Here is a 12,945-nt window from a genome sequence, read left to right as displayed (position 1 = left end):
AAGAGCTAGTTTAAACTGGGAAAAAAGTCATATCCAGACTTATTGTGGCAATCATTTAGCAGTATATATACAAATACTGGATCATTATGTTGCACACCTGAAACTACTGTCAATTATATCTCATTTTAAAAAATCTTAATCTTCAGGGATGCCTAGGTGGCTGAGTCAGTTAAGTGTCTGCCTTTGGCTCAGGTCATGATCCCAGGGTCCTGGGATCGAGCCCTACATCAAGCTCAGGGGAAAGCCCGCTTCTCCCTCTCCCTCTGCCTGCCACTCCCCCTGCTGTGCACTCTGTCAAATAAACAAATAAAAACTTAAAAAAATAAAAATCCTAATGTTTAGGGGCGCCTGGGTGGCACAGCGGTTAAGCGTCTGCCTTCGGCTCAGGGCGTGATCCCGGCGTTATGGGATCGAGCCCCACGTCAGGCTCCTGGGCTATGAGCCTGCTTCTTCCTCTCTCACTCCCCCTGCTTGTGTTCCCTCTCTCTCTGGCTGTCTCTTTCTCTGTCGAATAAATAAATAAAATCTTAAAAAAAAAAAAAGATCTNCCTGCCATACTGTCCATCTCTGTATCATTAAAGCTTAATTCTTCCCTAATTTGGAGAACACATCCTTAAACTGTAATGTAAATTCCAAGAACTGGACTTTATCCTTCTAACTTTCCTTGTCCCACTTTCCATCAGAAGATGTAACAAAGGAGCAAGGCTGGATGGGTATACAGGAGCCAGATTATTTTGTTTTAATGCCACCCAAGGCTTTAAATTTTTATTCTGAAGTGAGTCACTGAAGGTGTTAACATGATCAAATTTATTTTTATATACTCTTAACTGCAGTATGAAAGATATTTTGAAGCAGATAAAATTAGAAACAAAAAAAAAAAATCCATAAAAACATTGTAAAAATAACATTGTAGGGGCGCCTGAGTGGCTCAGTCGGATAAGCGGCCAACTCTTGGTTTCAGCTCAGGTCATGTTCAGGCCCAGTGTCAGGCTCTGCTTCAGATTCTCTCTTCCTCTTCCTCTCCCTCCAGCTCTCACGCCTGCGTGCTCTCTCTCACACGCGCGCGCTCTCTCTCCCTCTCTCTCAAATAAATAAATTTTTTTTCTTCCCTGTACAGGTTTGCTCTTAACACTCAGCCCATTGGCACAAACTGAATGGTGACAGGACACTGCAGTGTGCTGCTTCCCTGCAGTGCCCGAGACACAGCCACACCGGTCCATGCACATGGGCCAGGATCTTTTTTTAAAAATACCTTAAAAATATATAACATTGTAAAGCATTCACCAGTGATAAATTTACTTCCACTGTTTGTGGCCTAGACAAGTAAAAGGGGCCTGAACTAAGGTAGTACTTGTATAGCCTGAAGAAGAGATGGATTAAAGCAGTGGTTCTCAAACTTCAACCTGAAATTACTTGGAGAACATGTTAAATGCTAACTGAAATAAATCAGAAAAAAATACCATATTCCACTCATATGTGGAATTTAAGAAACAAAATAAATGAACAAAGGAAAAAGAGACAAAAAACCAGACTCTTAACTTAGAGAACAAACTGGTTACCAGAGGGGAGGTGGGTGGGAGGATGGGTAAAACAGATGAAGGGGATTAAGAGTAAGTACACTAATCGTGATAAGCACTGAGTAATGTACAGAATTGTTGAATCACTACACTGTTACCTGAAACTAATAGAAAACTGTATGTTAATTATACTGGAATTAAGATTTTTTAAGTAAAAAAAAAAGAAAGAAAGAAATTTACCCTCCGGATACATCCATCGTTTATTTACAAGGTTATTCACTGTAGCACTATTTATAAAAACACAATCCTGGAAACAACTCACATATCTATCAGTAGGGAATTTGTGGAGATAGCCACAGACTAGAATACCAGGCAGCCATAAAAAAAATTAAGGAAACTGTACCCTGATAAGCAATGGTCTCCAAGATATATTGCTAAATGCTCAGAAATGTGTCAAGTAGGCTACCATTTATACAACAATGTAGAATTAGTAACTACATACTGTTTGCTTCTATACGTATGCATAAGGTTGTCACTGAGGGATACATAATACATTCCTAACAGTGGTTCACTCTGAGAAGAAAAATGACCAGGAAGTAAGGGGTAGAGGGACATCTCACTATATAACCAACATTCTGGATTTAAAATCAGGAATGTATTTTCTATTCAAAAAAATAATTAAAATATTTTTAAAAAATCAGATACCTGCCAATATGGCGCCACCTTCTCACACAATCAGCTGAAGTTAAATAGTGACCACTCACTTTAAGGGAGGAGAATTTTCTACAGTCCCTATCACTTCACTTATTCCTACTTGGCCCTGTAGACTTAACATTTCTAAGCCCTGTTATAGAATACCACACTACTGAATATTGGTGACTGTTTGAAAACTAGAAAAGGAAAGAGTCCATAATTTTTATTTCTGGGGTTGGGAAACTTGAGTGCTATCCAACCAAAATAAGGTGGAAACTGGGGGACTTAGGTATTGAGTCTGAGGTGCTTATGAAAAACTAAATGGTTAACATTCAAAAGGGAATTCAAAGCAAACATCTGACTGCCAAACATAACACATGCAGTACCTATTCATTTTCATTTAATCCTCTCACAAACCTTGTGGCAGATGGCAACGCTCCTATTTTACAGAGAAATAACTAAATTACACAGGCGATTTGGTAACATATATGACACCACCCCATTTCATACTATACTTCAATTGCCTATTGACTTTCTGTATTACCCAAGATTAAGCTCTAAGGAAAAAAAATCACATCTATTTTATTCTAGCTGTATCCTAGCACCAAGCTTAAGTCCTGGCACCTAATCAGTATTGTTAAAATAAGTGACCAATCCTAAATCACTAGGGTAGCATTAGGGCAAGTGACTTTGCCCTTTGTGAGGTGCCTCAGTTTCACCAACCATAATTAATAGAATCTATCTCACAGGATTTGTTTCAAAAATCAAACAAGAGGGGTGTCTGGGCGGCTCAGTCATTAAGCGTCTGCCTTTGGCTCAGGGTCCTGGGACTGGGCCCCACATTGGGCTCCCTGCTCAGCGGGAAGCCTGGTTCTCCCTCTCCCACTCCCCCTGCTTTGTTCCCTCTCACTGTCTCTCTCTCTCTTTCTGTGTCAAATAAAGAAAATCTTTAAAAAGAAAATTAAACAAAGTTCACAAAGCACTTCATTCAATGTTTGACATATAATGAATTGATAGCAATTACTAACAAACAGATAGGAAGAAATGGAGGTAAGAGCAAAGGAAAACAAAATTAGGAGGGAGTGATTGTATCAGATGCAGGAAAAAGGTTAAGAATTAGAAAACTAAGAGTAAGAACTAATTTAGCATACAATCAATGATTACTTCTAGCAATTTTGTTTAGATGGCATGAAGGGAAAGAAGCCAGATTGATACGAGCTAAACAAATGTGTGCCCTATTAGATTATGTATCTGATGACCAAAAACTGAGACTGAATTCATCTTTGTATCTCTAAAACCTAACACATTAAATATATATTAAATACATTTGCTAAATGGTTAAGCAAACAGAAGGGAAGAAAAGGGGATCTAGGAAGGCATATCGTTCTCTAAAGAAGTTTGACTATGAAGTGAAAGAAGCAAAAACAGTAGCTAAACAGAGATATATGATGGAGAAATGGTTTTTAAATGCACCCATTTTAGGATGTTTAAATGCAGAGGAGACTGCTATCTGAGGGGAAAAAAGAGGAAGCACCAAGAGACCAAATAGGTAGTTGCTGCCGGACAACTAGATACGGAGGGTGGGTGGGAAGCAAATCTCCAATTATTATCTTCACGATATTTTTTAACATAAACCCTCTATGGGGCGCCTGGGTGGCTCAGTCGTTAAGCGTCGGCCTTCGGCCCAGGGCGTGATCCCAGACCGTGGGATCGATTCCCACATCAGGCTCCTCCTCTGGGAGGCTGCTTCTTCCTCTCCTACTCCCCCTGCTTGTGTTCCTTCTCTTGCTGGCTGCCACTCTCTGTCAAATAAATAAATAAAATCTTTATATAAAAAAAAAATAAACCCTCTATGAAGAAAGTATTCTATACTCAGAGTTTTCTTCTGAAAATCCTTAAGTTCCCTAAGAGGTCTCAACCCTCTAACCACTTATTGTATCTGCTACAGCCAAGCAGCTGAATGAACATCCTAAGAAAACATACAAGAGCAATGAATGGACTCACTTTAAATTCTTGCCACAAACATAAAACAGGGACAACACTGGCAATCCTACCATACATTCTGCAGAATTTTTTTTCATGATTATTTTTTCCCTGTCTCCAAAATGACTATTTCTTCTTCAAATCTCCTACACCCTACTACAACACTCCCCCTTACTTCTAAGCAGACCTTGCCTCACACTTCACAGAACAGAAACAATCAGACAAGTCTTCCTTCACCACAGCAAAACTACCTACCTGTTTGCATGTGCACCATTATTTTCTGCTATCCTTACTTCTATGAATAAAGTTTCCATGCTAGAATCTTCACATAGCTGGTCCCTTGCCATTCATATGTCATTGAGGCAATCCCTGACCATGCAATCTAAATTAATCACCTAGTTACTTTCACCTTAAAATGGGTAAATTAAGGTAAGCATCTGGACAACATTTTATCACTAACATTCTCTAATCTACGTATTTACAGTCTATAACCCAGCAGAGGAAACTTCATCTGGGAAGAGGGACCTCCTCTGTCTCCTTAAGTATGGTATCTCTAGTAACTAAAACAAATGTTCAGTAAATATAGGGGAAATACACTTATAACCCGGGAGACAAGAAAACTGCTTCACAAAATTTTCCTATAACGAATTTCAGGGGCACCTGGGTGGCTCAGTTGTTGAGCGTCTGCCTTCGGCTCAGGGCATGATCCGGCATTAGAGGATTGAGCCCCACATCAGGCTCCTCCACTAGGAGCCTGCTTCTTCCTCTCCTACTCCCTCTGCTTGTGTTCCCCTCTCTCTCCAGCTGTCTCTGTCAAATAAATAAATAAAATCTTTAAAAAAAAAAAAAAAAAGAACGAATTTCAGGGGCACGTGAGTGGCTCAGTCTTAGTTAAGTATCTGCCTTCAGCTCAGGCCATGATCCCAGGAGCCTGGGATCAAGCCCCGCATCCAGCTCCCTGCTCAGCGGGAGCCTGCTTCCCCCTCTCCTCCTGCCTGCAGCTCCCCTTGCTTGTGCTCTCTCTGTGTCAAATGAATAAATAAAATCTTAAAAAAAAAAAAAAAAGCAATGAATCTTAGTTAACTTGTAGAATCCCCCCCACTACAGCCACCACGAGATACAGGAAAAACAAGGCCCACTGTGGCAACCAGAAACAACACAGTTTTCCAGACACCTAATCATATTAATCATCATCTATCACCCTCCCTACAAAGTTTTAAGTGACCCTTACAAAAATAAATGTTAGCTCAATGTCCACCTATGACAGAATGGATAAAGTAATGTCCACCTATGATAGAATGGATGCAGTATGGTATATTCATACAGTGAAGCACTATACAGCACAAAGAAATCACTAAAATATGTAATGTGGATAATTCTCATAATGTTGAGTATAAGCAACCACACATTACTACTTACAGTATAATTCCAATCATATAAAGTTCAAAAACTGACAAAACTAATCCATTATAAGTCAGAAGAGCTATCTTTGAAGGGAGTAATGTAATTAAAAGGGAGGTTTCTGGGTTCCATAGCGTTTTGTTTCTAATTTTCCCCTGTGAAAACTCACTTAGCTGTACGTTTTCCATTTGTGCGTTTTGTAGTATGTTATACTTCAATAAAATATACTGAAAAACAGGCAGGTGATTTTTGTTTTAAATTTAATGACTTGCCTTGTACTTTTACCTTAAAGAATTATTCTTAAAAACAACAAACAGTCTAGTGGTGCCTGGGTGGCTCAGTCAGTTAAGCGTCTGCCTTTGGCTCAGGTTATGATCCCAGGGTCCTGGGATCAAGCCCCGTGTGGGGCTCCCTGCTCAGCAGGAATCTGCTTCTCCCTCTCCCTCTGCCTGCCACTTCCCCTGCTTGTGCTCTCTCTCTTCCTGTTCAATAAATAAAATAAAAATAAGTGGTTTAACTCAATAATCTTAAAGTTCTGGGTTTGTCATTTCTATTTCTATTTTGTTTTATTTATTTTTTGTCAGAGTGAGAGAGCAGAAGCAGGGGGAGCAGCAGGCAGAGGGTGAAGGAGGCTCCCCACTGAGCAAGAAGCCCTCCTCAGGACTTGATCCCAGGAGCCTGGGATCATGACCTGAGCACAGAAGGCAGACGGTTAACCAACTGAGCCACCCAGGCATCCCTGAACATCTTTTTTTTTTTAATTAATCAGACAATTAACTGACTGGGCCACCCAGGCACCCCTGACCTTGTACTCTAAGACAATTAACTCATCATCACATCCCATTAACCTTGATAATGCTAATTATATACATGTTCAGAAATTCTTCACTTACCACTTTAAAGAATGAGGTCCACTCAATTTAAGAAGCAAAACAATTAAAGAGAAGTGCAAACCAAAACACAGACTCTTTAACTATAGAGAACAAATTAACAGTACCAGAGGGAAGGTAGGTGTGGGTTGATGGGTGAAATAGATGAAGAGGATTAAAAGTACAGTTATCATGGGCACCTGGCTGCCTCAGTTGTAGACCATGGGACTCGGTCTTGGGGCTGTGAATTCAAGCCCCATGCTGGGCCTGGAGCCTACTTAAACAAAAAAAGAAAAAAGGACGTTTACCATGATGAGCACTGAGCAATGTATAGAATTGTTGAATCACTGTAGTACACACCTGAAACTAATACAACACTGTGTATTAACTATAATGGAATTAAATTTTTTATTTTTATTATTTTTTTGGAATTAAAAACTTTAAAAATAAAATAAATAAAAATAAATAAAATAAAATGCAGTGAGAGAGTGAGTGGTGGGGGCACCTTGGTGGCTTGATTGTGCATCTGACTCTTGTTTTCGGCTCAGGTCACGATCTCAGGTTCCTGAGATGAGCACTGCATGCGATTCTGCACTTAGTGGGGAGTCTGCTTACCTCTCCCTCTCCTACTGCCCCTCCCCCTGCAGGCATGCCCTCTTTCTGTCTGTCTCTCCCTCAAATAAGTAAATCTTTTTTTTTTTTTAATTTCTTTATTCAACAGAGATAGAGACAGCCAGCGAGAGAGGGAACAAGCAGGGGGAATGGGAGAGGAAGAAGCAGGCTCAAAGAGGAAGAGCCTGATGTGGGGCTCGATCCCACAACGCCGGGATCACGCCCTGAGCCGAAGGCAGACGCTTAACCGCTGTGCCACCCAGGCGCCCCTCAAATAAGTAAATCTTAAAAATTTTTTTTAAATAAGGTCCACCCTAAAAATTACACAAAAAACTGTCAGAACTAATAAATGAGGGGCGCCTGAGTGGCACAGCTGTTAAGCGTCTGCCTTCAGCTCAGGGCGTGATCCCGGCGTTATGGGATCGAGCCCCACATCAGGCTCCTTCGCTATGAACCTGCTTCTTCCTTTCCCACTCCCCCTGCTTGTGTTCCCTCTCTCGCTGGCTGTCTCTATCTCTGTCAAATAAATAAATAAAATCTTAAAAAAAAAAAAAACTAATAAATGAATTCTGCCAAGTTTTGTTTAAGGTTTTATTTTTATGTAATCTCTATACGCAACATGGGGCTCGAACTTAAAACCCTGAGATCAAGAGTTGTATCCTCTACTGACTGAGCCACCCAGGTGCCCCTCAGGTAAAAAAAAAAAATCTTAAAAAAAAAAAAAAAAAAAAAAAAAGTTTAAGAAAGGTGTGGGGGGCTGGATGGTTTAACCCCNATGCCTGGGTGGCTCAGTTGGTTAACCGTCTGCCTTCTGTGCTCAGGTCATGATCCCAGGGTCCTGGGATCAAGTCCCGAGGAGGGCTTCTTGCTCAGTGGGGAGCCTCCTTCACCCTCTGCCTGCTGCTCCCCCTGCTTGTGCTCTCGCTCTGACAAATAAAACAAAAATCTTAAAAAAAAAAAAAAAAAGATGTCCATACTACCAAAGAGATTTAGAGATTCAACACAATGAATATCAAAATTTCAATGGCATTTTTTGCAAAAATAGAAAATTTCATCCTACAATTTATAAGGATAATCTCAAGGGATCCCAAAAAGCCAAAGCAGTTTTAAAAAAGAGCAAAGTTGGAGGGCCTCCTTCCTGATTTCAAAACATTACAAAGCTACAGTAATGAAAAGTGTGGTAACTGGCATAAAGACAGGCAAATAGACCAATTAACAGAGTAGAAAGCCCTGAAGTAAATCCTCACACGGGGTCAGATGACCTTTGACAAGGATGCCAAGACCACTTCATGAGGAAAGGACAGTCTTCAACAAATGGTGTTGGGAAAACTGGATATGATGATGCAGAAGAATGAATTTGGACCTTATCTTACACCATATACAAAACTGGGCTGAAAATGGATTAAACACCTAAATATAAGGCCTGAACTAAAATTCCTGAAAGAAAGCATAAGATAAAAGCTCTATGACATTGGATTTGGTCTTGGATAGGACACCAAAAGCAGAGACAACAAAAGCGAAAATAGAAAAGACTACATTAAACTTTAAACTTTTGTTTTTACAGATGCAGTGAGAGAGTGAGTGGTGGTGGGGGGCAGACAGAGGGAGATGGAGAGAGCGATTCTGAAGAACACTCCCCACTGAGTGGGGAGCCTGATGTAGGGCTCGATCCCAGAACCCCAAGATCATGACCTGAGCCAAAATCAAGAGTCAGCCACTCAATCGACTGACCCACCCAGGCGCTCTGGAAGTTAGGTCTTTTTTTTTTTTTTTTTAAGATTTTATTTATGTATTTGACAGAGAGAGACAGCCAGCAAGAGAGGGAACACAAGCAGGGGGAGTGGGAGAGGAAGAAGCAGGCTCCCAGCAAAGCATGCAGCCCAATGCCGGGCTCGATCCCAGGACTCTGGGATCACGCCCTGAGCTGAAGGCAAATGCTTAACGACTGAGCCACCCAGGCGCCCCTGGAAGTTAGGTCTTGATTATTCAGAAGTATTTAATTGATTGTAGACCCCTGCTTTTTAAATTTTAGATAGTTCTTAAAAAATTTTTTTTAAAGATTTCATTTATTATTCACTACAGTCACGCTCTCAGGGTCCTGGGATGGAGCCCCGTCAGGCTCCCCATCAGCAGTCTGCTTCTCCCACTCCTTCTCCCCGCTCATGGGCACACTCTCTCTCTCTCAAATAAATAAAATCTTAAAAAAAAAAAAAAAGTACAAGGTCATACTCTCCTTATTGAGAAATAATTTCAACACATTTATTCCATTTTTTTTTTGCCCTGACCCCAAAAAAGCACCTTGAGATTACCAAATAACAATTCATCTAGGGGAACCTGGGTGGCTCAGTTGGTTGAGCAACTGTCTTCACCTGAGGCCATGATCCCAGGGTCCTGGGATCAAGCCCCACATTGGCTCCCTGCTCGACTTCTCCCTCTCCCTCTGCCACTCCCTTTGCTTGTGCTCTTCTGCTGTCAAATATTTTTTAAAAATTCATCTAAAGCAATCTTCTAATAGTTTTTTGTCCCCCCCAGATCCACCAGAGGGACTCTTTTCCCACTTACACACTTGAGCTAATACCTAACTTATAACTTAACTCCTCCACCTCACTGAAAAATAGGTACTCAGGTATTATGGCTAAAATTTCACACAAATAATTATAACATTAATTCATTTTAAATCCATGGAGCTAACTCACAAGAAGTTATTAATCTTATTTTAAACAGCAAAATACTAAGCACTAACATAACCCCTACACCAACATAGAGGAAACAAACCACTTGTGGAAATAGAAATGACAAACCCAGAACTTTAAGATTATTGAGTTAAACCACTTATTTTTATTTTGACAACTCTCTTCTCAAGCAACAAATAAGCAGCGCAGGAATTAGACAACAGCTAAGCCAAAATTCAGTGCATTACATAAGACTCCTTCATGAGCTTTCTTTACTCCTTCCACACTGCTATATTCTTTATCTTTTGTAATATAAAGAGATTAAAAACTAGTTAGAAAGGTAATAAGGACAAAGACTGATTTAACACTTAAGTCACTGATTACATTTAGTAATGTTTAAATGGCATGAGGGAAGAGAGGACAAATGGAAGCTTTTTACAGCTGACAAAATTGTGGTCCAACATCACTCTACTTAAGCAACGAAGTTGGTATCAAACTCAACTGAGGTTTCTCATTCCATTTTTTCTCCCTACTGGTTTTAAAGTTATACACGTTTTTATTCTTTCAGTGGTTATATTAAAATTATAAAGTGCATCAGATGAAAATCTAAACAAGTCATTTTTTTATTATTTGAAAGCAAGAGAGAGTGAGCGAGAGAGCATGAGCGGTGGGGGAGGGGCAGCGGGCGAGGGAGAAGCAAACTCCCCACTGAGCAGGGAACCAGAGGGAGACTCAATCCCAGAACCCTGGGATCATGACCTGACCGGAAGGCAGACACTTAACCAACGGAGCCACCCAGGCACCCTAAACAAGTCATTTTCTTTTTTTTTTTTTTTTAAGATTTGATTTATTTATTTGATAGAGTACCTGCAGAGGGAGAAGTAGGCTCCCCTCGGAGCAGGCAGCCCGATACAGGGCTCCATCCCAGGGCCTGAGCCAAAGGCAGATGCGTAAATGACTGAGCCACCCAGGAGCCCCTAAACAAGTCACTTTCTTTGTCCTCCCCCTAAAACACCTTAGACACTTTACCTCTGAATACCCCACTACCTTACTTTACTGAGAAATGCCACCTTTACCGTTCCCTCAAGCTAATTAGGTTTTCACGTAATTTACTCTCAAAGTAAGCTTTTTCATGGGTAATAGAAAGTATAAAAATGAAATACTGGGGTTTAACCCAGACTGTGCCACTTATGAATTTGCAAATTATTTCACCACTCTAATCTTGATTTTTCTTACCTATAGAAGGAAGATAACTACTTCATAACAAACTCATGTGAATCAAGTAAAAACATTCCAAAAAGCACTTAATAGATACAATTGCTCGGTTTTAGTTTGCAACTTATGGTAGGAGGAACTTAATGGTTTATTTTCCTTCCTGGAGGCACATGACTACTTTCTCAACATATGACCTGCCAGGAAGCTGGAGACTAGTTCACCACTAACTTAACTTTAGCTATACACAGATAAAATCTGATAATGTGCAATCCATATTCGTTGCATAATTTTATCTCAAAACCAAACCAAACCCTTAATACTTTTATTAAGGGTTGAGAGGGCAAAGATCCCTATAAGTGGAATAGATTGCTAGAGCTGTCTAGCGCACCATAAAAAGATCTCCTGAGCACCAGTCTCAAACAAGGAGCTCCCTTTAAAAAAAAGAAAAAAGATACCACACGACTCACAAAGCTCAAGCTATCCCTGTCCTACCAAATCAATGAATAATGAGGCTGTAACCGGAGCCTGAAACTAAAATTGTATTTTCTACGAGTTCCCACATGATCCTGAGGGTGGTTTGTGAACCACTGCTCAACGTGAATCCAACAGGGAAAAGAATCAGGAAGTAGTAGGTAGCACAGGTAGAGGTACGTAATTCTCTAGTAACTGTGAATGTACCAACATCATCAGCGTGTAAGTCTACAAACCAATCCTAAAACCTCACAGCAGCTTTTCTCTTTATGGTGGAGGAAGCTAACTTCTAAAGTGCAGAGGGAAAAAATAAAACCGGGCCCCTAAAAAACAAGGGATGATTGGGAAAGTCAGACCCACTAAATGAAAACAGCACTTGCTTCCTCTTATTAACTAAGTGTTCCCTTTCACCGTTTAATACCTTACGTCTGACAAGCATTATGGCGCTTTCAAAACAGCCCTCCTAATACACTTCGCGCATACTACCGCCCATCCACCTAGCAACCAAAGACTGCTAGAAGTAAGCGGAGTTCCACGCAGCCCTAGGTGAAGATGCTTTGCGTCGCGATAAAATCCCTCCGAAGCAGCCAAGTCTCTCGCCAGCACTCCCGAAGCCTAAAGAGTCACTATGCTCTCCACCACAGGCCTAAGAACGAAGACAGCTGAGAGCAGATGGACGAGGAGACGGTGGGAAACAAGCTTCACCACGCCACACCGCGGAAGTTGGAGAATCTCCGCGAGCCGCACAACCCCAAACAATGGAGTTTTCCCGCCTCCTCAGGACCCCGCCCCCTGCTCCAGAGCCGGCGGAGGAAAGCGAACGCTCGCGCGCGTGGCCCCGCCCCCTGAAGGCCCCGCCCCCCCGAGCCCACCGGGCCAGCCTCCCTTCCTCGTGCAAAGGGTTTTTTTTTTTTTTTTTTTNTTTCCCCGGGTTGTCTGGGGACACTACTGGAGACGCGAGCCAGGAGTGAGGGGACAGTAGGGGAATAAAGACAGACGGCAGCCCTGTGGCCCCGCCTCCTCGCCGATAGCCCCGGGCCGGGGGAGGAAGAAGAGGGGCAGACGACGGAGCAGCCGCCGCTGCCCCCGGCAAGATGGCGGCCGCGAAAAGCGGGGCAGGGGGCGCCAGCCGACTACTGTTACTGCTAATGCGCGAGGTTCTCTGCAAAAGGTGGGTTTCTACAGTCCGGGCCTCCCCGAACTGCGACGGCTGCTCAGTGGGAGGCAAGTCTTTCCTCTCACGCTTCTGTCCCTCCCGGGGAGCCCCCGTCCACCACCCCCTCCCCGTGGACTGGCCAGTGCCTCAAGCTCTCCATGGTCCCGCTTACTTGTCGGCGGAAACCAGCTCCGCAGCGATGGCGGCAGTGGCTGTGGACTCTGCGGCCATCGTTCCCCTGAGGTGGTGGACCAGCGGGCGGAATAGAGTCTGTGAGGAAAACAGAGGGAATCTGGGACGCCAGAGACCTATTCAGGGACAGAAAATGGCAGATTGGAGACCCCGCGCGGCTGGGC

At 42.2% G+C, this 12,945-nt stretch overlaps 1 protein-coding gene across 5 annotated transcripts in view; it reads right to left on the bottom strand.

The window, feature by feature from the left end:
- NASP (nuclear autoantigenic sperm protein) overlaps positions 1-12,940 on the bottom strand; it is a 44,654-nt gene extending 31,714 nt beyond the window's left edge. For 2 of the 5 annotated variants that reach the window (XM_034651607.1, XM_034651591.1), the window contains exon 1: positions 12,762-12,940. In XM_034651607.1, the coding sequence (XP_034507498.1) occupies positions 12,762-12,820 (59 nt within the window). In that variant the 5' untranslated portion in view covers positions 12,821-12,940. The remainder of the gene's footprint in view (positions 1-12,761) is intronic. The other 3 variants (XM_034651585.1, XM_034651599.1, XM_034651615.1) reach the window with 3 other exon arrangements.
- Positions 12,941-12,945: the final 5 nt, after the last annotated feature.

The sequence above is a fragment of the Ailuropoda melanoleuca genome, chromosome 2 (assembly GCF_002007445.2).
Source record: "Ailuropoda melanoleuca isolate Jingjing chromosome 2, ASM200744v2, whole genome shotgun sequence".
Lineage (NCBI taxonomy): Eukaryota > Metazoa > Chordata > Mammalia > Carnivora > Ursidae > Ailuropoda > Ailuropoda melanoleuca.
This window is presented reverse-complemented; position numbering and strand designations above follow the sequence as displayed.